The sequence below is a fragment of the Aquila chrysaetos genome, unplaced genomic scaffold (genome assembly GCF_900496995.4).
Source record: "Aquila chrysaetos chrysaetos unplaced genomic scaffold, bAquChr1.4, whole genome shotgun sequence".
Lineage (NCBI taxonomy): Eukaryota > Metazoa > Chordata > Aves > Accipitriformes > Accipitridae > Aquila > Aquila chrysaetos.
In genome coordinates, this window is record NW_024470332.1 from 1 (window position 1) to 26,274 (window position 26,274).

At 70.3% G+C, this 26,274-nt stretch overlaps 4 protein-coding genes across 7 annotated transcripts; 2 read left to right on the plus strand and 2 right to left on the minus strand.

Moving 5' to 3' along the window:
• Window positions 1-1,856: 1,856 nt before the first annotated feature.
• On the minus strand, window positions 1,857-11,349 carry CARNS1 (carnosine synthase 1). The gene is given in 11 exon segments (XM_041121685.1): window positions 1,857-3,222; window positions 3,447-3,718; window positions 3,858-4,089; window positions 4,619-4,704; window positions 5,229-5,409; window positions 5,725-5,862; window positions 5,864-6,213; window positions 6,610-6,699; window positions 7,751-7,982; window positions 9,498-9,517; window positions 11,288-11,349. Coding segments are annotated over 10 exon segments (2,811 nt in total). The 5' UTR covers window positions 9,501-9,517; window positions 11,288-11,349; the 3' UTR covers window positions 1,857-1,995.
• A 1,821-nt stretch (window positions 11,350-13,170) lies between these two features.
• PPP1CA (protein phosphatase 1 catalytic subunit alpha) lies at window positions 13,171-16,804 on the plus strand. The gene is made up of 7 exons (XM_030005906.2): window positions 13,171-13,302; window positions 14,187-14,318; window positions 14,507-14,737; window positions 15,246-15,350; window positions 15,505-15,728; window positions 16,075-16,209; window positions 16,452-16,804. The coding sequence occupies exons 1-7, from the start codon at window positions 13,248-13,250 to the stop codon at window positions 16,560-16,562; spliced, it is 993 nt and encodes a 330-aa protein (XP_029861766.1). The 5' UTR covers window positions 13,171-13,247; the 3' UTR covers window positions 16,563-16,804.
• On the minus strand, window positions 16,782-19,182 carry RAD9A (RAD9 checkpoint clamp component A). The gene is made up of 11 exons (XM_030005907.2): window positions 19,071-19,182; window positions 18,922-18,992; window positions 18,645-18,779; window positions 18,410-18,524; window positions 18,217-18,316; window positions 17,940-18,049; window positions 17,736-17,842; window positions 17,598-17,662; window positions 17,420-17,521; window positions 17,091-17,301; window positions 16,782-17,013 (listed from the first exon to the last, which is right to left on the minus strand). The coding sequence occupies exons 1-11, from the start codon at window positions 19,126-19,128 to the stop codon at window positions 16,915-16,917; spliced, it is 1,173 nt and encodes a 390-aa protein (XP_029861767.1). The 5' UTR covers window positions 19,129-19,182; the 3' UTR covers window positions 16,782-16,914.
• Window positions 19,183-19,693: 511 nt separating this feature from the next.
• LOC115337543 lies at window positions 19,694-23,609 on the plus strand. 4 transcript variants are annotated; one of them, XM_030005911.2, is made up of 4 exons: window positions 19,694-20,636; window positions 21,015-21,100; window positions 22,118-22,186; window positions 22,796-23,609. In XM_030005911.2, exons 1-4 carry the CDS (start codon window positions 20,598-20,600, stop codon window positions 22,926-22,928), a joined length of 327 nt encoding a protein of 108 aa, XP_029861771.1. In that variant the 5' UTR covers window positions 19,694-20,597; the 3' UTR covers window positions 22,929-23,609. The 4 variants fall into 4 exon arrangements, with proteins under 4 accessions (XP_029861771.1, XP_029861772.1, XP_029861770.1 ...); XM_030005912.2 differs by having other exon boundaries at window positions 19,694-20,616; window positions 22,110-22,186; XM_030005910.2 differs by having other exon boundaries at window positions 19,694-21,100; window positions 22,110-22,186.
• Window positions 23,610-26,274: the final 2,665 nt, after the last annotated feature.

Here is a 26,274-nt window from a genome sequence, read left to right on the forward strand (position 1 = left end):
TATTGTAAGGTTTTCCCACACAGGTCTGTTATTGCGGGGTCTCCCCACCTACGTCTGTTACTGTGGGGTCCCCCTCACGCTGCTTTGTTATTGTAGGGTCTCCCTGCCACACCTCTGTTCTTGCAGGGTCTCCCCATGCTGCTTTGTTATTGTAGGGTCTCCCCACATGGGTCTATTACTGCAGGGTGTCCCCACGCAGGTCTATTATTGTAGGGTCTCCCCGTGCCGGTGGGTGCCAGCACATCCCAGGCTGTGCCCACTGCTCTGGTGGTGGGGCCTGTGTGCTTCTGGGGGGCTGCCCTCACCCCCCCATTAGCAAAGGTTCGTTAACGGGGCACCCTGTCTGTCCCCTGCCCTGGGGATGGCACGGGGAGGGCTGGGGGTCAGCGTGTCCCCTGCGTGTCCCCTGGCATCAGAGGGGCGCTGGACCCCCCCGCCCCCCCAGCTGCGGGGACAGGGGACGCTGGGGCAGGGCTTTGGGGTGCCAGGAGATGGGGTGCCAGGGCAGGGGGCACGGGGAGTGCAGGGATAGATTTTTTTTAGGGGTACGGGGGGGTAGGGGAGGGACAGGGGAGGAGGGGGGGGATGTTGGGGAGCAGGGAACGGGGTGCCAGGGCAGGGAGATGGGGTGCCAGGGTAATGGAGGGATGCCAGGGGATGGGGTACCAGGGGAGTGGGGGGATTATGCCAGGACAGGGGGGGTGCTAGGGGATGGGGTGCCAAGATGGGGGCGGGTGTGGGCCACCCCTCCTTGCTTGTTTTCCTCTCCCGTCGTTTTACTGTCTCGTATTTTTCGTTTTGTATCTCCTTGTTTGACGCTCTATTTTATTCCTTGACCCCCCATCCTTGTTCGTCAGTCTCTGGGTCCTTCTTACGACGACGTCAGCTAGGTACATATTATTTTGACTCGTTTGATTTTCGGATTTCCCCGGCATCTCTTCCCTTACCCCTCTTCCTTTCCCCCCCCGTTTGGCTATCAAACCATCACTGATCGACACATCAGGTTCCTGTTCTGTCTTTGTTCGATCCTGATAAGGTGAGCTACTCTTCCCTTCACATTCCGCAGCTAAGCTCCTTTTCTTGAGGGCCATGCATCCTTTTTCACAGACCCTTGTACCAGCGTTCCCCTCGTGTTAGTCGGAGGAGGGGAGCTGGGCCATCCCCGGGGCGCCCTCGGCCGGCCCACCGCTTGCGGTCGCACCGCCTCCGGGAGTCGCGTGGCGGGGGTGGGTGTGGTATTCTTGCTTTGTGCCGCCTCCTCGGCGGCGCTTTTTGATTCCTTTGACGTGTGGTTTGTGCTGTGTTTCGTCTTGTCTGGTTTTTTTTTTTTTTGTGCTTTCTATTTGTGCCAGGGGAGTAGGGGGGATGCCAGGGGATGGGTGCCAAGGTGGGGGGGGGGCCTTTGCTGCATCGTGCTGGATGGTGCCCCGTAGCATACATCTCCTCGTGCGCCAGCATCCTCTTACGTGGCAAGATGGTCAGGCGCGTGACCGGGCGCTCGTACGTTGCCTTTGCTAGTTATATGATCCTGGGGAGGCCTTGTGGGCAAGGCGAAGAGAGGAGGGGGATTTTGAAAGGGGGATGAAAGGGGAAGGGGGGGAAACGTGAATGGGGGTCCCCCGATCCCCGACGGCTGTTCCCTTTTTTCATCTTTTATTTTCCGCTGATACACTTTAAATGGGAAGATCATGTCGCGTTGTTACGCACCCCTCCTCCGTTACTGGTTCTTCTCGCCTATGCCTTCTCCCTTTAGCCCGATACATTAATCCCCGGCCCGCGAATACTCATTTCTCTGTTTGATGACTTTTGTTCTGTGCTTTGGCTGGGTGGTTTGTTCTAAGGTTTCGAGTGTCGGTGGGGCTGCGGGACAAGGGGACGGGGCGCCAGGGCGATGCCAGGGACCGGGGCGGCGGGGCCGCGGGAGGGGGTGCCAGGACAGCGGGTCGATACCGGTGGCCCCCCCGCGCCCCCGCCGGCCCCGCCGCTTGCCCGGGGCTATTTGAAGTGGGATAGAAAATGCTCGACGGGGTAGCGGGGCGAGTCGATGCCCAGCGCCTGGCAGAGCCCCAGCAGGCGCAGGCAGGCTTCTGCCCGCGTCGCCCCGCCGCAGGCAACGCTCAGGCAGGGCTCCTCGTACTCGCCGGCCCCCGCCGTCTCCTCGAAGAGACGGTTGAGACGCACCAAGCCGCGACTTTGCAGCTCCCGCAGAGCCGCCAGCCCCCCGCCGCCCCCCAGGGCCGCCCCGTGCTCCGAGCCCAGGCACATAACGCCGGCCAGGTGGGCTCGGGGCACGGGGCGAGCGGGCAACACCGGCGGCAGCCCCAGCGCCACCAGCACGGCCGCCAGCAGCAGGTCGGGGCCGTAGACCTCCCGGATCCAGTCGCGTAGGTAGAAACCCCCCATGCGGGGGTTGATCTCCAAGAGGCGCGGACCACCCGGACCCAACTTCAGCTCCACGTTGAAGACGCCGTCCCGCAAGCCGCAGGCCAGGCAGCACTGCAGGGCCGCCCGTACGAGCTGCGCCTGCCGGTCGGCGGGCAGGCAGGAGGGCAGGCAGGCGGCCGTCTCCAGGAAGGCGGGCAGGCGCGTCGGGCCGTTGTCGGACACCCACGCGCCCAACAGCCGCCCCTCGAAGACCACCAGGTCGACGTCGTGCTCGGTGCCCGGCACGTACTCCATCAGCAGCATGGCGTTGCCCCAGCCCAGCCCGATGCCCGGGTGGTCGGCGTCGTCCCGGAGGTCGCGCCAGAGCCGGGCGGCGTGCGCGTGGCACTGCCCGGCGCTTTCCACCAACCGCACGCCGACGCCGCCCGCCCCGAACTCCAGTTTGGCCACGGCGGGGAAGGGCACGACGCCGGCCGCCCGTTCCACGTCCCCGTGGCTCTGCAGCCGGCGGCAGGGCACGGCGAAGGCGGCGGGCGGCGGGCGGCCCCGGCGGCACCGCTGCAGGTGCTGGTGCGTCCGGCTCTTCTGCTTGGCCACGCGGACGGCGGCGGGCGGGCTGCCGCGTAGCCCCAGGCGCTGGCACACCAGCGCCGCCAGCACCACGCAGTCGTCCCAGTAGGAGAGGCAGGCGTGGGGCCGCAGCCCCCGGGCGCGCACCAACTCCATCACCCGCTCCGCGTGCTCCTCGTCCCGCCGGTGCTCCCGGCTGTCGTAGGGTAGGAAGGTCTGCACCAGCCCCGCCGCGAAGTGCTCCGGGTCCGACTCCACCAGGTGGATCTGCGTCCCCAGAGAGGTGGCACCGTGTCAGAGGACGGGGGGGGGGCACGCACCGCCGGCACCGCGGCCGTGCCACCCCACCGCACACTGACTGGGACAGCGGAGAGACCGCCCGAGGCGCGGGCACAGCTACGGCGTGGCTGCCGTGTGCGGGTTGGCGCCCAGCGTTCACTCTGAAACCTACTGATGGCAGTGCCCACCAGCCAGCACCCCAGCCTCCTCACCCTCAGGCCGTAGTCGCGGGCCGCCTCCCAGACGAAGCTCTTGCTGACGCCGCCGGCCCCGATGAGCAGGATGTCCTTGCCCTCGACCAGGTGACACTGCGCCCGGTGCAGCAGGGTCTCGGCCAGCAGCCGGGGCAGGTCGCCGGGGGGCTCCCCCACGGCGCGCCCCATGGCCTCGGCCAGCAGGCAGGTCTCCAGGCACCGCTGGCTGTTAGCGGACAGGGCCACCAGCTCCAGGGCGTCATCCACGCACGCCAGCAAGAAGTCCACGCCTGGGGACGGGGACGCCGCGCTCAGCACCGCGGGGGCGGGGACGCCGCGCTCAGCACCGCGGGGGCAGCGCCGCCGCGGCGGGGTGGCCCCCCGGGAACCGGCTCTGCCCCCCGTCCCCCCCCGCCACCCCGCGCTCACCCAGGAGGTCTGTGCGGGCGCGGGCACCGCCGCGCTGCTGGGGGCTCAGCTCGGCTTCGGCGGCCAGGAGGGCGGCCGTGGCGGTCTCGGCGGCCCCCCGCAGCCGCGTGGCCAGGGCCTGCCGCTGGCCGGGGGCCACCACCCCCCACTGCTGCAGGCTGGAGTCCAGGCCCTGGGGCAGTGCCGCCCCGTGCCGCACCGGTGCCTCCGCGCGCCCCACGCCGCACGCCACCTGCGGGGACGCGTCGACGCGGGCATGGGGACGCCGGCTGCCACCGGGACGCGGGGACGTGGGGAGACACGCTGACCCAAGGCACGGGGACGTGCGCTAACCCAGGGCGTGGGGACACGGGCTGCCGCCCTGTAGCGTGGGGACACGCGTGGGGACACGGGCTGCCGCCCTGTAGACTGGGGACGCGGTGACTCAGGGCGTGGGGACACGGGCTGCCACGCCGTTCCCTGGGGACACGGGCTGCCACGCCGTTCCTTGGGGACACGCACTAACCCAGGGCGTGGGGACACGGGCTGCCATGTCGTAGCCCGGGGACACGCAGGGCCACCAGGGTCTGGGGACACGGACGGCCACCATAGCCTGGTGGGACTCACGGGGCCACCAGGGCACGGGGGACGCGTGCCGCCACCCCGTAGCCCGGTGGGACGCACACGGCCGCGCCCCACCCGCGGGTGGGGATGCTGACGGCCACGCCCGCCATGCCCCACCCGTCCGAAGGGGAGGAGCCCGGGGCGGGCGGGGCCCGTACCTGGCAGAGCTGGGGCCGGTCCCCCCAGGACCTGCAGACGAGGGTGCAGATGCGCAGGGCCACGGGCAGCCGCGGGGCTGGGCTGCCTGGGGGGCGAGGGACAGGGCAGGCACGGCCGCTGCCCGAGGACGAGGGGTCCCTGCCCGTGTGTCCCCCCCGCCCCGCCGTGGGGTTCTGGGACCCCGTGTGACACCGCGGTGGCCCCGGCCGACCCCAACCCCGGGAGACCGCGGGGTCCAGCGTGGCTACTGTCGTGCCCCCCCCCCCCCAACCCCACGGGACCGTAGGGGATCGATGGTGGTCACCCCACCAACCATGCCCTGCCCCAGGGGACCACGGGGGTCCAGGGTGGCCACTTTGCCCACCCCCTCCCCCTTACCCCAGGGGACTGTGGGGGTCCAGGGTGCCCTTCTCCCCCACCCCAGGGAACCGTGGGGGGTCCAGTGTGACCACCTTCACCCCCCGCCCCAGGAGCCCGAGAGTTTGGGCGCCCCGATGGCCACCCACCCACCCCAGGGGCCGGACACGTGGCCGGCACAGCCGCGGGGAGCCTGGGGGGGCCCTTCCCTCCCATCCCAGGGTGGTGGGCACCCGAGGGCGGGGGCCTTACGTGGGGGGGGCGTGGGCAGGCGGGCGGTGGGCACCAGGGCCTCCAGCAGGACGCTGTCCTCCTCCCGCAGCCCGCGGAGCCGGGCACCCACCGCCTGCGCCACCGCCGCCCCCTCCTCCTTCCCGTGGGTGCTGCGGGTGCCCGTCCCATGCCACCGCCACCCCGCCGTCCGCACCGCCACCTGCGCACACCCCCCGACCGCGTCACCCCCCACGCCGTGGACGCCCCGACCGCTTCAGCGTGCCGCCCCACCACCCGCACGCCCCCCCCCCCCCCCCCCCCCCCAAACAGCCACCCCACCGCCTGGGAGCAGTCGTCACCCTGTGTGCCACCAGTGACACCCTACTGGTGTGCGACCCACAGGTGCCCCGAACGCCCCGCTGTGCCCCACGGGTGCCCCCGCACACCCTACAGTGCCCAGGACCCTCACCCCTACACCCCAGCTGTGCCCCCTCCCGTGTCCCTGCCCCCCCCCCCCGTGCCCCGCCGTGCCCACCTGGCTGTAGGGCTCCATGGCGGTGCCCCCCAGGAAGGCGCCCACCTCCTCCTGCACCAGGCTCTCCTGGCCCTGGGGGTCTTCCAGCCGCACCAACCTCACGCCGGGGGCCACCGGATCCGCGGGCAGGTCCCCCCCCCGGCCCCAAGATGAAGGCCAGGGTGGGGGGGACGGGCAGGCCGGCGCGGGCCGCCAGCACCCAGCGGGCGATCAGCGGGTCCTCGAGCCGGTGGGTGAGCGGGACCGAGCCCCCCGTGGGGCAGTCGAGGTCACGGGCCAGCTCGCCCACCCAGCCGCTCTCGGGGCTCCCCGTCGCAAAGGTGCCCGTCACGTAGTTGGCCCGGCGGGGGGGCACGAAGGTCTCCAGGGTGCTGTGGCCCCCCGCCTCGAAGGAGACCCCCCGGGAGAGCAGCAGGGACCAGGCGCCCGGGGACGTCTCCGAGGGCACCCGGCTGGCCCAGGTGGGCGACAGGCACAGCACCATGGCACCTGCGGGTGGGCAGGGGAGCGGGCAGCGGCTGTCCCGGACCCCCGGCCCCGAGACCCCCCCCCCGGGGGTGGGGGGGGGTGGGCAAAGGGTGCACCCACCCAGGGACGGAGCATGGGGGGAGCGATACTGCGGTTGCCCTGGCACCCTGGGTTGGCATTTGCTGCCGGCACTGGTGTGTACTGGGGTTAATGGGGCTGCAGATGTGGGGCACGGGGGGGGCTGGCGCCAGCCTCATCCCCTGCCTCAGTTTCCCTCCCAGTCCCGGTCACGCAGGCACAGGCGGGTGTGGGGAACGCCTTGGCCCAGGGTTGGAGTAGCCAGCTGGGACATGGGGAGCACCCGCTGTGGGTTCACGGGTGTCTCGTACGGGGTGGGGGCAAGGGGGCTGCACCCACCTGGGCAGCGGGTGCCACCCTCCAGCAGGACGGGCAGGAAGGCGGTGGGAGAGCCCAGGATGCAGACGGTCATGTCCAGCGGGCCAAATCCTGCCAGAAAGGCAAGGGTTAACAGCCCCGGGACGGGGACCCTCGTTGCCATCCTGTCCCTGGCACCCCAGCCTGGCTGTGAGCCCCCAGCCACCCCCCTGTCCCCAGCCTGGCACTGTGCCCCCAGCACCATCCCAGTCCCTGCCACCCTCCTGTCCCCAGCCTGGCACCATGCCCCCAGCACCACCCTTGTCCCTGCCACCCCCGTGTTCCCAGCTTGGCACCGTGCCCCCAGCACCACCCTTGTCCCTGCCACCCCCGTGTTCCCAGCTTGGCACCATGCCCCCAGCACCACCCTTGTCCATGCCACCCCCGTGTCCCCAGCCTGGCACCGTGCCCCCATCACCATCCCAGTCCCTGCCACCCCCGTGTCCCCAGCTTGGCACCGTGCCCCCATCACCATCCCAGTCCCTGCCACCCCTGTGTCCCCAGCTTGGCACCGTGCCCCCATCACCATCCCAGTCCCTGCCACCCCCATGTCCCCAGCTTGGCACTGTGCCCCCATCACCATCCCAGTCCCTGCCACCCCCGTGTCCCCAGCTTGGCACCGTGCCCCCATCACCATCCCAGTCCCTGCCACCCCCATGTCCCCAGCTTGGCACTGTGCCCCCATCACCATCCCAGTCCCTGCCACCCCTGTGTCCCCAGCTTGGCACCGTGCCCCCAGCACCATCCCAGTCCCTGCCACCCCCATGTCCCCAGCTTGGCACTGTGCCCCCATCACCATCCCAGTCCCTGCCACCCCCGTGTCCCCAGCTTGGCACCGTGCCCCCATCACCATCCCAGTCCCTGCCACCCCCCATGTCCCCAGCTTGGCACTGTGCCCCCATCACCATCCCAGTCCCTGCCACCCCTGTGTCCCCAGCTTGGCACCGTGCCCCCATCACCATCCCAGTCCCTGCCACCCCCGTGTCCCCAGCTTGGCACCGTGCCCCCATCACCATCCCAGTCCCTGCCACCCCCGTGTCCCCAGCTTGGCACCGTGCCCCCAGCACCATCCCAGTCCCTGCCACCCCCAGCTCCCAGCCCCCCTGAGCCCCGTGCCCCCCACCCGTGCGGGGCTCTGCGGAGCGGTCCAGCGTGTGGGGCAGCCCCTCGTGGCGCAGGGCGCTCTGGAGCAGCTCGTAGGCGTGGGTGGCACAGTCGGGGTCCCCGCTGTCCTCGGGCACCTCGCCATCAGGGGCCTCGTCCTCCAGCCAGCCCGGGCACAGTGCCTCCGGCCCTGCCCACTCCTGCTCCTTCGGGCTGGACACCGGCTCCACGCTCGTCTGCTCCACCGAGAGCTGCGGGGAGCAGAGATGGGGCTGGCGCGGGGTTAAGGGACTGGCATGGGGCTGGCTTGGGGCTAGGGGGCTGGCATGGGGCTGGCATGGGGTTAAGGGACTGGAATGGGACTGGCATGGGGCTAATGGGCTGGCATGGGGCTGGCATGGGGTTAAGGGACTGGAATGGGGCTGGCATGGGGCTAATGTGTTGGCATGGGGTTAAGGGACTGGAATGGGACTGGCATGGGACTGGCATGGGGCTAATGGGCTGGCATGGGGCTGGCATGGGGTTAAGGGACTGGAATGGGACTGGCATGGGACTGGCATGGGGCTAATGGGCTGGCATGGGGCTGGCATGGGGTTAAGGGACTGGAATGGGACTGGCATGGGGCTAATGGGCTGGCATAGGTGTTCAGGGACTGGCATGGGGCTGGCTTGGGGCTAGGGGGCTGGCATGGGGCTGGCATGGGGTTAAGGGACTGGAATGGGACTGGCATGGGACTGGCATGGGGCTAATGGGCTGGCATGGGGCTGGCATGGGGTTAAGGGACTGGAATGGGGCTGGCATGGGGCTAATAGGCTGGCATAGGTGTTCAGGGACTGGCATGGGGCTGGCTTGGGGCTAGGGGGCTGGCATGGGGCTGGCATGGGGTTAAGGGACTGGAATGGACTGGCATGGGACTGGCATGGGGCTAATGGGCTGGCATGGGGCTGGCATGGGGCTAAGGGGCTGGCATGGGGCTGGCATGGGGTTAAGGGACTGGAATGGGACTGGCATGGGGCTGGCTTGGGGCTAATGGGTTGGCATGGGGCTGGCATGGGGCTGGCATGGGGTTAAGGGACTGGCATGGGGCTAATGGGCTGGCTTAGGGTTCAAGGACTGGAATGGGACTGGCATGGGGCTGGCTTGGGGCTAATGGGCTGGCATGGGCCTGGCATGGGGCTGGCATAGGGTTAAAGGACTGGAATGGGACTGGCATGGGGCTGGCATGGGGCTAATGGGTTGGCATGGGGCTGGCATGGGGTTAAGGGACTGGAATGGGACTGGCATGGGACTACTGGGTTGGCAGGGGGTTGACATGGGGCTGGCACAGGGCTAAGGGGCTGGCACGGGACTGGCATGGGACTGGTGTGCAGCCGGCATTGGGGCAGACGCTGGGTGGGCACGGCGGTAGGATGCTGGCATGAGGGACATGGGGCGGCCGCGGGGGTAAGGGGCTGCCACGGGGCAGAGGGGCACAGGGCGCCGCTGCCCACTCGTGGGTGGGGGTGTCAGGGTGCTGGGGGGCTGCGGGTGCCGGGCACAGAGCCACCGCCTCGGGGATGGCGGGGCAGTGCCAGCCGCCGTGGCCGCCAGCTCCCGGACAAAGCGTCCCCTTGTCCCCACGGGGTCACGCGGCGGGTGGGCACAGCTCGCCACGCCGCCCGCTTCCCTACAGCAGTGCCCGGCACCGCCGGGGCTCACCGGGGCCGTGCCCCACCGGGATGGGGCACCCACCTCTGCCCGGTTCCCCCCACCTGGGGGCCACTCACCATCCTGGTGACCGAGGGGCTGCAAGAGACGGACGGGCAGAGTCAGCGGGACTTCCCTGGGGACCTGCCACCCCCTGGCCACCCCCACCCAGTGCTGGGGACCCCCCTCCTGCAGCACCCACCAAGGCCAGGCACCATTCCTGGGGCACCCCTCGGTGCCAGCCGGGGTGACCCCAGGTTGTCCCCTCGGTGCCAGCCCCGGTGACCCCGCCAGCTCCGGCTGAGCCAGAGCAGGGATTAGCGTAATCCCATGCCAGCTCAGCACCGTCGGGGGCAACCCCGTGCCCCGGGGTGCCAAGGTGCCCTGGGGACGTGGACCCGGGTATCTGGGACCTCCCCGTTCCCCCCGCCGTAGGGGTGCCCCAGCTCCCAGCAGGGTGCCTGGAAGACCTGGGCACAAAGGGAAACTGAGGCACGGAGCTGAGCGGTGCCCGCTTGCAGCCACCCACCCAGGGTCCCCCAGCTCAGCTCCTACAGCCCCATGGGGGGGGGGGCTGGAACCCCAGGGGCCACGGGGACAGTGTCCCCGTGAGGTGGCTGGGACCCGGTGACAGGGTTAGGGGACACATGGCTCTGTCCCCTGCCCGCCGGCCAGCGCCCGCCAGCAGGAGGACCCCCCAAGACCCAGACATGGGGCAGCCACAGGGGTCCCAGCAGGTCCGTGTCCCACCCGCCCCCAGCCTGGGGACTGTCCTGTGCCCCCTCTGTCCCTGGCTGGGGGATGACCCTGCGGTCCCCAAGCTGGGACAGCTGTGTCCCCCGCGCCCGCCCCGGGTACCTTGGGGTGGGAGCCGTGGCCTGAGAACGCGCAGGGGACGAGGGCTCGGGGAAGCCTGGCACAGGGGACACCGGTCGGCTCTGGCCTTTAAACCCCCGCCCCGTGCCACCCCGGGGTGCCCGGCCCCCAGCCCCGTGCCCCGGATTAGGCAGCGGGCACGGCGGGCGGCACAGAGTCCCATTGTCCCCTCTGAGGCCGGGGGGGGGGGGGGGGCACGGGCACCTCGCGCCAGGCGCTGGCACCCTCACCGTGAGCCAGGCTGGCACCCCTGTCCCTGGCCTTGTCCCCTGTCCCCAAAGACAACGAGGGACAGTAGGGAGGCCACGGGGACGTGCTGCCGCGGCGGGACCTGGGGCGATGGCTCAGCGTGCCAGGGTGTCCCTGTCCCACTGTCCCTGTCCCCAAGCTGGCCGGGCTGAGCATGGCACCCCCCCGTCCCCGTCCCGGTCCCCCTCTCCACAGCATGGCGGAGCTGCCAGGCCGCACGTCCCCCGGCTTAGGTCCAGCTGCCCACGGCGTCACTGTCACCGTCACCGGCAGGCACAGAGCCACCAGCACGGCCACCACGCCGCAGAGCCCTGCACACCTGCCCTGCCACGCTGCTCGGTGCACACACGTGCACAGGTGCACACACGCGTGCACGTACGCGTGCAGACACGCAGGCACGCACATGCACACACAGAGACATGCCCGTGCACACGCATGCACGTACACATGCAGGCATGCAGACATGCCCGTGCACACAGGGACACGCACAGCCGTGCCCGTGCATGCGTGCACATAAACATGCGCGCGCACACGCGTGCACAAACACGCACAGCCATGCCCGGACACATGCACAGAGACACGCACACGTGTGCACACACCCACCCCCCCCCCCGCCACCTGGGTCCCGCTGCTCCTGCACCCCCCCCCCCCCCGAAAAAAAGCACCCACACCCACGCACACACACACACACACACACCCCCCACGGGACCCCACACTCGCGCCAGCACCCACCGGCGGTGGCGGTGGCGGTGGCGGTGGCGGTGGCGGTCGGTGTGTCCGGTGCTGTCGCGCCCCGAGCAGCGGCTGTGCCCGCTCCGGTCGCGGCGGGGCGGCCCCGGGGAGGGGCGGGGCGGGACCGGGGAAGGCCCCGGGGGGGGCCGAGGGAAAGAGGGGGGGGGGCGCGGGGTGCGGAGCCCCGGCGGGGGGGGGGGGGGGGGGGGGCTGGGACAAGGGGGCACCGGGGGGACCGGGGGCGGGGGAGCCACTGCGGGGGACAGGGACAGGGACAGGGAACGGGGACCGGGGGCGGGGGATAGGGACAGGGGACAGGGACAGGGACAGGGACGGGGACAGCCCGGCGGGGTCACCCGGGGCCGGCTGTAAAACTGACACCGCGGAGCACAAATGTCAGGGCTGGAGCCGGGCGGCTGCACCCCCCCCCCCCGGGAGCTATTCCCGACCCCATGGCACGGCACGGCATGGCATGGCACAGCACTGCACGGCGTGGCACGGTATGGCATGGCATGGCACAGCACAGTATGGCATGGCATGGCACGGTATGGCATGGCATGGCATGGCATGCCATGGCACGGCACAGCACAGCATGGCACAGTATGGCATGGCATGGCATGGCACAGTATGGCACAGGATGGTATGGCACAGCACAGCACGACATGGCATGGTATGGCATGGCATGGCACAACACAGCACAGCACGGCATGGCAAACGGGGAATGGTACCACATGGCACGGCATGGCACACAGGGAACAGCACGGCATGGCGTGGCCTACAGGACGCGTGGGAAATGGCGTGGCACGGCACGGCATGGCTCGGCACAGCCCACGGCACGTGCAGCACGGCACGGCACAGCGCGGCGTGGCATGCGCGGTGTGCCACGGCACGGCATGGCACGGCGCGGCCGTGGCACAGCGCAGCACATGTGGCATGGCGTGATACGATGTGGCGCGGCGTGGCGCGGCGCGGCGTGGCGCGGCACGGCCCAGCGTGGGTAGCGGCGGTGCCGGTGCCACCCATGGTGTGTCCCTGTTTACCTCGGCCCCACCTGTGGCTTAACGGCAGCTGCAGGCAGGGCAGCAGGCAGGGCAGCAGGCAGGGCAGCAGGCAGGGCAGCAGGCAGGGCAGCAGGCAGGGTGCCTGCACCCCTGCCCTGCATCCCGGGCCTGGCACTGCCACCCTCCAGGAGCCCTGAGGAGGCGGGGGGGGGGGGCACAAACGGGGCCCGCCCCCCCCCGTACCCCGCTCCCCGCGGCCCCAGAGCCCCCCCGGAGCCGTACCCAGGGTGCCCGCGGGAGCCCGGGCTTCGGGGTGCCGCTGGGGACACCCCGGGGTGGCAACAGCCTCCCGGCAACAGCCCGGTGCCGCTCACGACGCCGGTCCCAGCGTCCCGGAGCGGGGACGTGCCGGGCCCCGGTGGCCCCCCCCGGCCCCCCCCAGACTCTGCCAAGCACCGTGTCCTCCCGTGTGTGTCCCCCCCCGTGTCCGTGTCCCCTCCGTGTCCCCCTGTCACAGCCCAGTCCCGGGGACCCCATCTCTCCCGGTCCCTCCCGGGATGCTCCCCCCCCGCCAATGCCCCCAGGCTGTCCCTGTGCCCCGAGAAGCGGGATGCGGGTACCGGCGGTCCCCCCTGTCCCCCCTGTCCCCCCCGTCCCCCTCTGCCCGGGGTCTCCCCGTGCCACGGGCGTCCCCACGTCTCTGTGCCGTCGACGGGGGTGCCTGAAGTGCCCCCACGCCGGGGATGGGGTGTCCCCGTGCCCCCCCCAAGGCGGGGTTGGGGTGCCGAGCCGGACGGTGTCCCCTCGGTGTCCGTCCCCCCCCCGCGTCCCGCTGTCGCCGGGACCCCCCCCCTCGGCTGCCGCGCTGATTCCTCCGCTCCGGCAGGGGGCGCAGCGCCACCCACCGCCCCCGCCGGCCGCTCCCGCTGGGCGCACGAGCGCGAAGGGGCGGGGCGGCAGCGTCCGGCGGCCATGGCGGACACCGAGAAGCTCAACCTCGACTCCATCATCAGCCGCCTCCTGGAGGGTGAGCGGCCACCGCCACCGCCGGCACCCCCCGGCCCCCGCGCCCCTAACAGCCACGGATTCCCCCCCCGCAACCCCCTCGGGATCCCCACAACGGCCTCCGCCCCCGCCCCGAGCGGGCCTGGTCCCCTTAACGGCCTCCAGCCCGCCCCCCCCCCCCCGCCCCGCCGCCTTCCACGGCCCTGGCCCCCCCCCACCAACTCCTACCCATCCCACAACGGCCCCAGTCCCCCCCTAGCAGCCTCCCGTCCCCCAAACGGCTGGCCAGCCTGGGGTCTTCCCCACCGTCAGGCCGGGGCAGTGCCTGAACCTCAGGGTGGGGGGGGCTGGAGAATACGGGGGGGGTGCTGGAGGCTGTGTAGAACTGGGGACCTTGGGCTGGATACTGGGGGGCTGTGCAGGGGATGGGGCCTGGATATTGGGCTGGGAGGTTTGGGAGGCAGAAGGGAAGGGTTTTTTGGGGGGGGGGTGTTGGGGGGTTGTGGGTTTGGGGGACTCAGGGGAGTGGGGGGGCTGGTAAGGGGGCTGCTGGATTTGGGGTAGGGTGGGGGGACTGCGTTAGGGTATGTGGGGTGAGGGGTGTGTTTGGGCACGGGGGTGCTAGGTTGGCAGGCACCGGGGAGCGGGGAGGATCTGGGTTTGCAGGCCCCGTGGTTTGGGGGGCCCTGCCACAACCCCCAGCTCTGGCAGGAGAGGGGTGCGCTGGAGCAGGGTGTGATTCATGCCCACCCATTTTGGGGCAGGCCAGGACCCTCTCTGGGGGGGGCACCCGAATCCCTTGTGCCCGTTGTTCCCGTGTCCGATGCCTGTCCCTCAGTGGCAGGGCGTGGGGGGTGTGCGGGGTGCTGGTGGGGTCCCTGATGCCTGTCTCTCTGGTGGGGCCAGTCCAAGGGTCGCGGCCGGGGAAGAACGTGCAGCTGACGGAGAACGAGATCCGGGGGCTGTGCCTGAAGTCACGGGAGATCTTCCTGAGCCAGCCCATCCTGCTGGAGCTGGAGGCACCCCTCAAGATCTGCGGTGAGGGCTGGCTGGGTGCCGCACCGGCTGGGCACGGGCTGGGCGAGCCCCCGGGACGGGTGTGGGGCCAGCTGGGGGTCCCTGTGCTTCCCTGGGGACGTGGATGGGCAGCACTGGAGCCCACTGTGGGGTGGCGTAGGGGACTGCGGGGAGCTGGGGTCCCACGCACACCTTGTGTCTCCCCCCAGGCGACATCCACGGGCAGTACTACGACTTGCTGCGGCTCTTTGAGTACGGGGGCTTCCCCCCTGAAAGCAACTACCTGTTCCTGGGCGACTACGTGGACCGGGGCAAGCAGTCGCTGGAGACCATCTGCCTGCTGCTCGCCTACAAGATCAAATACCCTGAGAACTTCTTCCTGCTGCGCGGCAACCACGAGTGCGCCAGCATCAACCGCATCTATGGCTTCTATGACGAGTGTGAGTGCTCGGGCTGCGGCCGCGTCCCCCCACAACCCCTCTGCCATCCCCGCGCACCCTGTAGCCGGTGTCGGCCCCGTAGCCGGTGTCGGCCCCGTGCTGTCCTGCACCAACCCCTCGTAGAGCTGCTGTGACCAGGGGGATGTCCTCCTGCCACCCCCATATCCCCCTGCATCCCCTGTACCATCCTCATACCCACAACCAATCTGTACCACCCCACTGCTCCCAGCACCATCCACATTGAGTGTCCCACACCCACCCTGTGCCCCCCCTGCCAACCACCTCTACGAGCGTGCACCCTGAGGAGACCCCCTGCGTGAGGCAGTGCCACCCCATGGCATTGCCCCCGTGCAGCCGGAGCTCTGCCGGGGCCGGTGGGCCTCTGGGCGGCTGCGTGTGCTTCACCTGGGGGGGGGCACGAGCCCACGGTGGGGGCTCTTGGGGAGCCCCGCACGCCCCTGTACCCCCAAAGGGGCAGCACTAGGCACTCACACGCACTGCCTTGCAGGCAAGCGGCGATACAACATCAAGCTCTGGAAGACTTTCACCGACTGCTTCAACTGTTTGCCCATTGCCGCTATCGTGGATGAGAAGATCTTCTGCTGCCACGGAGGTGGGCACAGCCCTGCCTGGGGCTTCGGGGAAGCAGCTACTGGGGGCTGGAGGGGGGGGACGGGAGCTCTGTGCTAATGCTTTGGGGGTGCCCTGGGGGGACAGGGGCTGTTGCTGAAGAAGCAGGGCCTGACGCGGCCCCCCGCTTCTCGTAGGGCTGTCTCCCGACCTGCAGTCGATGGAGCAGATCCGACGGATCATGCGCCCCACGGACGTGCCGGATCAGGGCCTGCTCTGCGACCTGCTCTGGTCCGACCCCGACAAGGACGTGCAGGGTTGGGGCGAGAACGACCGCGGCGTTTCCTTCACCTTCGGGGCAGAGGTGGTGGCGAAGTTCCTGCACAAACACGACCTGGACCTCATCTGCCGGGCGCACCAGGTACCGCCACCGGGCACCTGGCCGCTGGGGGCAGGCGGGTGCACCTTTGGGGTGTGGATTTGGAACCCCAGCAGGTAGTGGGTATGGGGCAGGCGTTTCTACCCCTTGTATTTGCCCCTCAAGGGCAGTATTTGCTCTAGGGGCTGCCCGAGTCCGTACAGGTGGGATTCCAGCGAGATATTTGCCCCCAGAGGGGGATGTTTGACCTTGGGCATGCTGGGCAGCTTGTCGGGACTCTGTGGGTAGGACCCCTGGGAGTATTTGCCCTAGGGGATGGGTATTTGCCCTGGGGGTGGGTTTTTACCCTGGGGTGCCTGGTTCAGCACTGTCTCCGGTGCCCACGCAGGTGGTGGAGGATGGCTACGAATTCTTCGCCAAGCGCCAGCTCGTCACCCTTTTCTCGGCGCCCAACTATTGCGGGGAGTTCGACAACGCAGGCGCCATGATGAGTGTGGATGAAACACTTATGTGTTCATTTCAGGTGGGCTGGGGGACATGTCAGCGGTGGCGGGGGGTGGCAGGCAGGCCAGGCCCGTGGTGACCGCAGAGGGTGCTGCGGGAGGCCCCCGGTTTCTGCAGGGAGGGGAGGCTGGGGTGCAGGAGGGAGAACGGAGTTCGGGGGGAGCCTCCGCCCTCAAGGTGGGAGGGAAGCGGGAAGCCGGGGCAGGAGGGGGCACAGCGTGCGGCCTCCCCCCACTCACCCTTTCCCCTCCCCTCCCCCAGATTTTGAAGCCGGCTGACAAGAACAAGGGCAAATACGGGCAGTTCAGCGGGCTGAACCCCGCGGGACGCCCCGTCACCCCTCCCCGCAACTCTGCCAAAGCCAAGAAATGAGCCGTGAGCCACCCCCTCCCCGGCTGGGGCCCGGCCCCCCGCCCTCAGCATCAGGTCGCTTTTCTTTCGACTCGTTTTTTATTTGTAAGATCCTGCCCCCCCCGCCACACTCCACCGAACCAAATACAGCCCCCCCCCAGGGCAGGGACCGCCGGGGCGAGGGGGGACCCCAGAGCCCAGCCCTGGGATGGTAGTGGAGGGGTGGGGCAGGAGGATTTTTTGGGAATAAACTTGTAATGGGTCGTGGGGGGGTGCCTGTGTTTGGGAGCCGATACTGGGTCGGGGCAGCGCCCATCCTGGTGGCTGGATGCTGGAGGAGTGGGGTGCTGGCAGCTCAGCACCCTCAGGGCTCTCAGTACTCGCCATCGCTGTCCTCCGCCAGCACCTCCAGGGCAGGGGCCAGGCCAGGCCGCCCTGGCGTCAACACCGAGCCAAAAAACAGCGAGCGAAACTGTGGGGAGAGGCGGGGGTCAGGAGGGGGCTGTGCCCATCCCCCTGCCCCCAGGCACGCCTGTGCCCATCCCAGACCTTCTTGTGAGGGGGGGTCCCCGGCACAGCTCCTTCCTCCTCCTCCTCTTCTTCCTCGGGGTCGCTTTCGGCTGGATGCGGGGTGCACGGGGGGAAAGTGGGGATGGGAGGCACCCCCGAGCCCTCCTCGTAGGTGCTGGTTTCCATGGCAATCATGTAGGACTCGAGGTCATCGGCGAAGTCGTCTGATGGGGCGGGCAGGTGGGACACACTGTTGGGGAGAGAGCAAGTAAGCAGGGGCAGAGTGGGGACCGTTCACTCTGGTCCCTACTGATGGCAGCTGAGCTGGGACTGTCACTTCCCCCGAGGCTGACAGAAGCCCCGCTCACCCGTTGGCCGTGGGGGGCTGCAAGTTGCTTTCTGGGTCTGAGAGGGTGGCCAGCACCAGGTGGACCTCCAGCACTGCGTCATCCAGGGTGAAGATCACCGGCCTGGGGGCACAGAGGGCCTGAGGTGGGGGGGCCGGGGGCAAGGCTGGCACAGGGGGGCCGGGGTGCCCGCTCCTACCTGCCAGGCACGTCATAGTGGACGGTGAGGGGCAGGTTGGAGGCCTCAGCGAAGGTCAGCAGCCCCTGGGGACAAAGAGGAGGTTGAGGGGGGGCTGAGGGGTGACGTGGGGCTGGGGAGCGCTGGGCAGGAACTCACCCGAAACTCCTTGAGGCAGAAAGTGATGCGGGAGCCCGGGGCCACGGCCACCGTCTGAAACTCGTCCTCGGCCAGCCACAGCTCCGTCACCATCGTTTTCCCTGGCTCTGGGGGGGGGGTGTGAGGTGGGTCAGGGGGCTGTGCTGGCACCCTGAGGACAGGGAAGGGGACACACACACACAGAGCCCCCTCCGCAGGGCTCACCCGCTTCGTCCTCCACGTGGTTCCGAAGGCTGATCTTGCCGCCGGGGCCAGCCGCCAGCGTCACCTCAGCCAGCGTCTGGGGGAAGTGGACCACAGCCTCCGCCAGCACCCTGTGGGCACATGGGGTGGGGGGGGACACACACCTGCAGCTAGAGCACCCCACACCCTCCCCGAGGGTCCCTTCTTCCAGCCCCCTGCCCATCCCGGTGCCACCCCAATGTCCCTTTTGCCCCCCCCCCCGCCCCGCCGCGGTGCGCCGCTGCCTGTCCCCGCTCACCGTGCCGGGGCGCAGAGGCTGCTGGCGCAGCGCTGGGTGTCGAAGACGGCCTGCAGCCGCTCGCACTCCTGGAAGGTCAGGTTGTGGGTCTTGGTGACGCCTGGCAGGGAGGGCACCGGTTCAGCGGGACAGGACGGCAGTGCCGGCGTGTCCGCGTGTCCCGCTCCCGTGCCGCGTCGCCACCGGCACTCACCGTACTTGCAGTGGAGCTGCACGACGAGGCGGCTGGCGCGGGGTTTGAGCAGGATGAGACATTTCCCCACCGTCTTCTCCAGCGAGGGCAGCGAGCGGAAAACACCCAGGAAGGACTTGCGGGGCAGAGGGACGGATACGGGAGAGGGTCACCCTGCCTGGTCCCCCCCCCCCCCAACCCCAGAAGAATGGGGAGCTTTTGGGGGTTGGGGGGGTGACCGAGCAGGGTGCTGCACCTTCATGAGGACTTTGCATCGGCAGAGCTCTCGGTGGGGCTGGGGGCCGCCCGCCTCGTACAGCTGGAAGAAGAGGGGGGCGAAGAGAAAGGAGGCGAAGGCGGAGCGAGACGAGTTGACGGCGCGCAGGGACAGCTGGGGGGGGGGGGACGACACACAGACATGACACCACGTACAGGACAGAGAGTGTCGTCCCCCCAGCCCCAGCTGGGATGGAGGGGGGGTCCACAGGTGCGCCCCCCCCCCCCCCCCCCCCCCATTTCCCGGTGCCCCGTACCCCGTTCTCGGTGGGTTCCAGGTAGAGCTCGTCCCCGATGCGGGACAGGGAGTGCACGGCTCGGCCGAGGACTGGGGGGGGGTAATGGGGGGGTGGTGAGGCAGGGCACCCCCATACTCCCCCCCGTTAACCCCCCCAGCCCCGCTCACCTTTGACGTTGCCGCCCGCGACGATGCACTTCATGGCGGGGAGGGGGCGGGGCTGCATGCCCCGCCCCCGAGCTTAGACCACACCCCCACCACGCCCCCTTCTCCCAAAGCCACGCCCCTTCCCTGAAAGCAACGCCCACACCAGATGGTTGCGCCCGGCGTCCCCCGCGGCGGCGGCCTCAACGCCCCCTCCCGCCCACGATGGATGCGCCCAGCCCTCTCCCCCCCCCCCCCCCCCCCGGCAGATGTTCCTCGTCCCGGAGAGCACCGGCGGTGCCGCTCCCCCCCCCCCCAGCGGCTCCCGGAATGGTCTTGCCCTCCCCCCGCTATCCAGCCGCCAGTGGTTCCTCCCGCTGCACCGCCGCGCCGGCACCTTCCCCGCTCCCGCGCCGCCCTCACCCGCCGCCTTCCCATTGGGTGGGAGACTGCCTCCGTCCCGCCTCCGTCGGCGGCCGATTGGTCGGCGCGGCCGCGTGACGGCCCGGCGGCGTTGTCGACCCGGCGTTCTCGCGCCGGCCTTGCCCTCACGTGACCGGGGGCGGCCCCTCCCCGTGCTCCGGGCGCCGCGCGCGCGGGCAGGCCTCCCCCCCCCCCCCGTGGCTCGCTATTGGACGGCAGGGCGCAAGCACCGCCTGCGATCGGAGTGACGTGCCGCTCAGCCAATGGGGCCTCGACGGCGAGCGGCGGGTGTGCGTCCCTCAGCACGGCTCCCTGGGCCCGGCCCGGTCCGGTCCCGTCCCCGCTCCCGGGTCCCAGCCTGCCCTCGTCCCGTCTCCGGGCTCTCGTCCCGATCCCGTAGCCGCCCGCCTGCCCCCGGGTCCTTCCCTGGCCCTGCCGGGTTCTCCCCGGGGTCTGTGCCCTGCCTGCGGCCTGCTAGGCCCCGGCCCTCCCCCGGGAGGATCCTCTGGGCCTCACCGAGGGGCCTGTGGCGTCCGCGGCGGCTTCGGTATCCCCGGCCTGCCCCATGGTTCTCCGCAGGACCCCAGCCTGCCCGCTCCCCTGCTCCTCATCCTGCTGGGGCTCCAGCCGCCCCCTTCTCCCCTCAGCAGCTGTCCCGTCAATGCCTGGCAAGCATCCCCTCACACCCGACTCCCCCTTCTCTCCCAGCAGCATCCAGGGTAAGGCTACCCTCCGTCAGGTTCACCCTCTCCTCTCCTTCCCTTCAGCTCAGCCCCCTCCATCAAGCTGCTGCCGCCAACCCCTGCCCGCACTCCTGGGGTACGGTGTTCCCCGGTGCCCACCCGTGGGCTGTGTCTGTGTGGCTGGGAAGGGCTGCAGCTCCGCGGAGCTGGGTGGCCACGCGCATGAGGGTGTGCAGTAGCTGGCAGAGCCGTCCCTGCTCCGGCGCTTCCTGGGAGCCTGGTGTTGCGGGGACCCCTGCCCCGTTGCCTGTGGGCCTTTGCCTCCCGGGCAGTGGCTGAGGGCACACGGGGGAGCGGGGATGCTGTAGGCGGGTTGGCAGCGGTTAACAGTCTTTCCATCCTGCTGCAGAGGAAGCAGGAAGCTCGTACCTGGAAGGCCGGCACCATGTCTAAGGTGGGTGAGGGTATGAAAGCAATAAAGAGGGTAAGGGGTCCCGCCGGGGAGGCTGGGCGAGGGGGGAGCTCAGCAAATCGCTTTCCTCATGCAGGCAGCCAGCCCAGAGCGACTGGCTCTCAGGTTGGGGCCTCGAGGGAGGCCGGGGGATCTGGCTGCGAGGAACTTGACTCGCGCTCGCAGCAGGGTCCTTCAGCCGGCTCCTGCCCGCGGCAGGATCAGCGGCTGCCCAAGTCCCTCCTCCTGGGCTCGGTGGCCGCGGAGCCCGAGCCGAGGGGCCCCAGTATGCAGCCTGTGGAGCGCGGCTGGCACCTGAAGGGGGAGGGGGGCGCAGAGCCCCTCTCCCACGGCTGCCGTCTTCCAGCACGTGGCCACGGCCTCTCCTCCTCCTCCTCTTTTCCGTCTCAGGTGTGCCGCAGGCGCTCAGCGCCTCTCCGAATGCCACGCATCCGGGATTTCAGACCCGACGTCTCTCGGCAGTGCATCTCCTCCAGGTACGCAAACTTTCGACCTTTGCGGGGCCGCTCTGCGGGCCAAGCCACGTGTGTGCAGCGGCTGGGCTCGGACCGCAGGCAAGGAGCTCAGGGGACTCCCAGGCCTGCCTTGGCCTGGGCTCGGGGTCCGGCCCCCCGGGGTCGGCTGGATCTGGCTCCCTCCGCCCCTGGGGTGAGCACTGGCTACCGGCCCCTTCCTCCCAGGAGGAGGAGGAGGACGACGGGATTGTGTGTGAGCGTCCGTTCCAGCTCTTGAACAGCAGCCGGGCTCCTCTGGAGCCGGCGTCCCCAGGAGGGGCTCTGGCCTCGGGGCTCGGCGTTTTATGGGGCTGTGGATAGGACGCAGCTGGCTGCGGTCGTGACACACACACCTCTGCGGTGGCCAAAGCCACGCGCACCCCTCCCTCTTCCCCTGGCCGCCCTGAGCCAGCGCTGACGAGGCACCGGGGACTGGGCTGGATACGGGCCGGGGGCAGGAGCCTGGCAGCCCTCAGGGGGCTCCGGCACCCCCAGGCTCAGCCCACCCCTGCTCCACGTCTCCCAGCACACCTCCGGGGTCGGGGACCCTCATCCCTGTCACCTTTCCTGCCATCCCTGGGTGCCCCCTCCTGCCCGGCGGGCTCGGGGCTGTCTCCCTGCCCGCTTCTGCGAGAGCCGCGGCTTCCTTCCCGACACGGCGTCCCGAGCACATGGCGCGGTGCCCTCGCCCAGCCAGAGGCGCGGGGAGACAGACGGCCACAGCTGGGCTCCTGCTCCCTGCCCGGCAGGAGGGGACAGGCGCCTGCCGCCGTGGGGCCGAATGGCTGCTCGGTGTCCCGAGACATCCCCTGGCTGCATCCCGGGGGTGTCCCCAAAGAGCTGGGACAGTGTCCTGCCTGCCCAGCCAACGGCTCAGGGGGGGCTGCAGGCGGTTTGGGGCTAAAACCCTCCCCGGTGCCAGGCTTCCTGGGTCCGCTCCGGCACTCGGGGCACTCAGCAGTCCCTCTTCTCTCTCTCCTCCATCTGCCAGGGATCCAGGGCTCTGGTGCAGCCCCGGGATGTCACGGACGGCGCTGGATGCAGAGCTGGGGACCGCGGAGGGGCCAGGTAGGAGGACGAGGGGCCGGAAGCGGGCAGGCAGGGACCGTGGCACGGCGGCGGGCAGGCGGCGAGCTGCCCGCCGCAAAGGTCAGCAGTGGGAGGCAGGGCCGGCAGCGGCGCCGGCGGAGGAACTCGTGTCGCCCCGGGCTGGGACAAAGGTGAGGTCAGCTGCCCACGGCGCTGCCGCCGGTGACGTGGTCCTCGAGGGCAGAGAGGGGGGGGGACTTGGCCTCACCCACACGGGGCCGTCGCGGGCTGGTTCCCCGGGGCTGGGCGGGCGGGCAGGGCCTGCGGAGGAGGAGGAGGATGATGCCTGGTTGGGGCTCTCCAGTGGTCTGACCTGCCTGTGCCGTGTGTCCCCCCCTTGTCCCAGGGCAGGGGGCTCCATCTTGGCACTGCCGGCTGGCACCGGGCTCTCCGGCAGAGGAGAAGGGGCTGGGGAAGCCGGGAGGCAGCTGCGGGGGGGGAAAGGCACTGGCTGGGGAGGGGGGTCTGGCGCTCACTGCTGGGCTGCCGCCTGTTTGAGGGGGCTGCCACGGCTCTCGTTTGGGGGGCTCGTGCCACATCTGCTGGCCGCATTACCCTCCTCCTCCTCCTCCTCCTCTCTTCTCTCAGGTGTTGGCCCAGCGAGAACCGTGCAGCCGCCGAGCTGGAAAAACTCACCAGGAACGACCTCGGCGCTGCCTTTTGGAGAGGGGACAGGGCAGTGACGGGCAGCCCTGCTGCTGCTTCGGCACGCAGGACTTGAAGGCCCCCCCCCCTCCCCAACCCTTGCCCCCCCCTGGGGCTGGCAGCCGCTGCCGGGGCTGCACTGCAGCAGCCCCCCCAGGGATGTGAAGGCGGCTTTTTTTTCCCCTCAACTGCTCCACGCTGCTGGCGCTGGCGGGGGCTGTTTGCTGGGGGTGGGAAACCAGATATCCTGCACCGCGGCTGGGGGAGCGGTGAGGCTGGCCCCACGCCGTGCGGGCAGGGGTGGAGGTGGGGAACCCCCTCCGGCACACTGCCGGGGGAGCCGGGCCGAGGCACCTTCCTTTGGCAGAGCCGCTCTCGCTGGCTTTCCCGGCGTGAGAGCTTGAGCACCTCTATCCCGGCGTGGGGGCTGTCCCACTAACACCTCCACAGCCCCCACCCTCACCCTGGGGGTTGCAGTACCCCCCCCCCGAGCGAGTGTCAGGAGCCTTATCGTCTCGGTGGCTCGCTGCCGGTCCGCAGGGCTCACCGCGTCTCCTTCCCCGCAGCAAGCGAGCGGCGGCATCGCCCAGACCGGAGCAGTGTGCGGAGAATCCCCCATCTTAACCGGGGGCGGGGCGGGGGGGGATCCAGAGCTGCTGCCCCAGACCGTGTCTGTTGGGTGCTTCCTCACCGATTCAACACCAAATCTGCGGCTCCCAACCAATAAATCGCCGCGGCACCGCCGCAGTGCGTGTCAGCGCCTGGTTTCTCTGTAACGGGGGTTCCCTAAACCCGCAGCTGGTGGGTTTGGCACCGGCGGATTTGGGGAAAGGGTTGGTCTCGGCGTGCTCCGAGCGGGAACCGAGCTGCTCCGTGCCACGGAAAAAGCCGGGAGGATGCGATCGCTGCCAGCAAAGGAGCCGGGAGGGCTCAGACCTGGTCAGGGCCGGGGGCTGGCGTCGAAACAAAATCTGCCTTTTACCTCCTGGCCCTTCCCGGCACTCCCGAGCAGCGCCGGCCGGCCAGCGCCTTTGTTTTAAACAAAGCTTTTTTTTTTTTTATTTTGGGGGGGGGGGGGTTGCGGGGGGAGCCAGCTCAGGCGAGGACGTTCCCCTCGTCACCGAGAGCACCCCTCCAGGTTCCCCCACCGCGCGTGCCGCTCGCCTCCGTGGCAGCACCCACTTGTGGATGTGGGTCGTGAGGGGAAGGGATGGGGATGGGGCGGTGAGGGGGGGTCTCTGGTTGTCGGATCACCCCCCTACCCCCTCGCTGTTGCAGATGTCGGGTTCCAGCAGCGTCCCTTCACCACCCGTGGCCCCGGGGTTGAGAGGGGGGGGGGCAAGTTACACACACACACACCCCCCCCCCCCGGTAACCGGTGCAGCGGGCGCGGGGTTGAGCCGCCGCTGCTCCTCGGGGCTCCGGTTCTGCCAGAGCCGGGAGCGGGACCCTCGACAGCCGCTCTGCCCCGCCACCATCGTCCCGTGTCCCCCCCCCCTTCACCCCCGGGCCGCTCACCTGCCGCCGTCCCGGCGCTCCCGGTCCCGTCCCCGCCGGGCAGGGACCGGAGGAAGGAGCCGGGGGGGGGGGGGGATGTCGGGACCCCCTCTCTTTGCCGGCCGAGCAGCAGGGGAGGGGGCTGGCCGTGCCAGAGGGGAGGCGAACACAGTTCCCCCCCCCCCCCCCCCGCGCCCGCCCGCCTCTCTCTGCGCCTTCCCATCCCTCCAGCCGCCCCTCCCCGCTTCCACCTCGCCTCTGCCCCGGCCCCTGCCCGCGGAAGGCGGGGGGGTGGGTTGGGAAGGGGGGGGGGCAAAGCTGGCACCCCCCCCCCAACCACCACCCCCCCCCCCCGCCCCGGCCCCGCTGCGGGGCGGTGAGCCCAGCCGCTCCACCGCACCTCGCCCCATTCTTCCCCCCCCCCCCCCCAAACTTCTTCCCCTCCCCGGACCGCCCCCCCCCTTCCCCAAACCCCCCCCCCGCGCCCCGGGGACCGGGTTCTCGGCGTGCGGCGGCGGCTCTGGACGTCGGGAAGGAGAAGAGGCGAGAAGGGGAGCTCCGACCGGCAAATGGGAACCGGAGTCCCGCTCCGGTGTGCGGGGACCGCTGCCTGCCTGCCTGCCCGCCCGGGACCCCCCGACCACGCACCCACCGCCCCCGTCCCGCATGGAGCTGAGAGCAGGTAGGAGATACTTTCCTCTTTTTTTCTTCCCCCCCCCCCCGCCGCCTCCTTCAACCCCGCACCGGTCCCGCACCGGCCCCGCCGCTGCCACTAACAAAAGCCGTGCGGGAGCCAGAGGTGGGGGGGGGGGTGAAGGGAGGGAGAAAGCTTTAGCAGGCGGGTGTCTTTCCCCCCCCCCCGACCCCTCCTGCCCGGTCGGCAGCACCCCAGGGATCCCCTTCTCTTCCCTCCCCATCGTTTTCCGCAGCGCCGGGGCTCGGTTTCAGCTTCTCCAAATTTTGCCCGGTACCGGGACACCGGGGCTGGCGAGGGGGTAGCGGGGGGGGGGGGACGACAAGGGGTAGGGCGGAGAGGGGGGGTAGAAGGCCGGACCTTACCCTCTCGTCTCAACCCGTCCTTTTCAAGGGGCATGAAACCCACCCGTTGCAAGCGTGGGACGTGCCGCGCACGCATGACGCACCGTACAAGCGCGCGACACGCCGTGCATCCGTGTGATGCAGCACACACGCGTGACGCACGGCGAAGGCGTGCGACGCACCGCGCCGGTGGGCGGCACACGGCGCGTGCCAGCGCACGCACACCGCGGGCTTATCTCAGCCCTGCGCGGGCGCCCCGACACGCAGCCGTGCCCCGCGGTGGGCACGTGCAGCCGCTTGCCCGTGGCCGGGTCCCGGCGCGCCGGTGCGTCCCGGCGCGTGGAGCGTGCCGCCGTCTTGCCTTGCGTGCGTGCAAGCGTGCGTGGGACGAGCGGCGGACGCGGGGCGGGGGGGGGGCCACGCCGCGGTGACTCACCCACCCCTGGGTGTTTGCTTTGGCCGAGCCCCGGCACCGCTGGGCTGGCCGGACCCTCGCCCGCCGCCGGCTCGAGTTTCCAGCGCGGGATTTACACCAGCCCCGGCCCTGCCGCGGCCAAACCAAACACAGCCGGGAGAGCCGGGTTGGGGGGCGCGGGGGGGGGGGGACACGACCGGGGCTGGCAGGAGAGGGATAGGGATGGAGCCGCCGGCTGCTCCCGGGCAGGTGGCCGGGGCACGGGGAGGATGAGGATGAGGGAGGAAGGGGACGGAGAGGTGCCCGGTGGAGGTGGACGGCCGAGGGACGGGAGATGGCGGGACTCGCGGCCGTGGCCCAACGGTGGCCGTGGCCCAGCGGCGGCGCGGAGATGGCCGTGGCGCGGCAGCGCGGGTGGTACGGCGGCGACGGCGACCGCGGCACGGCGGCGATGGCCCAGCCGTGCCGGGTG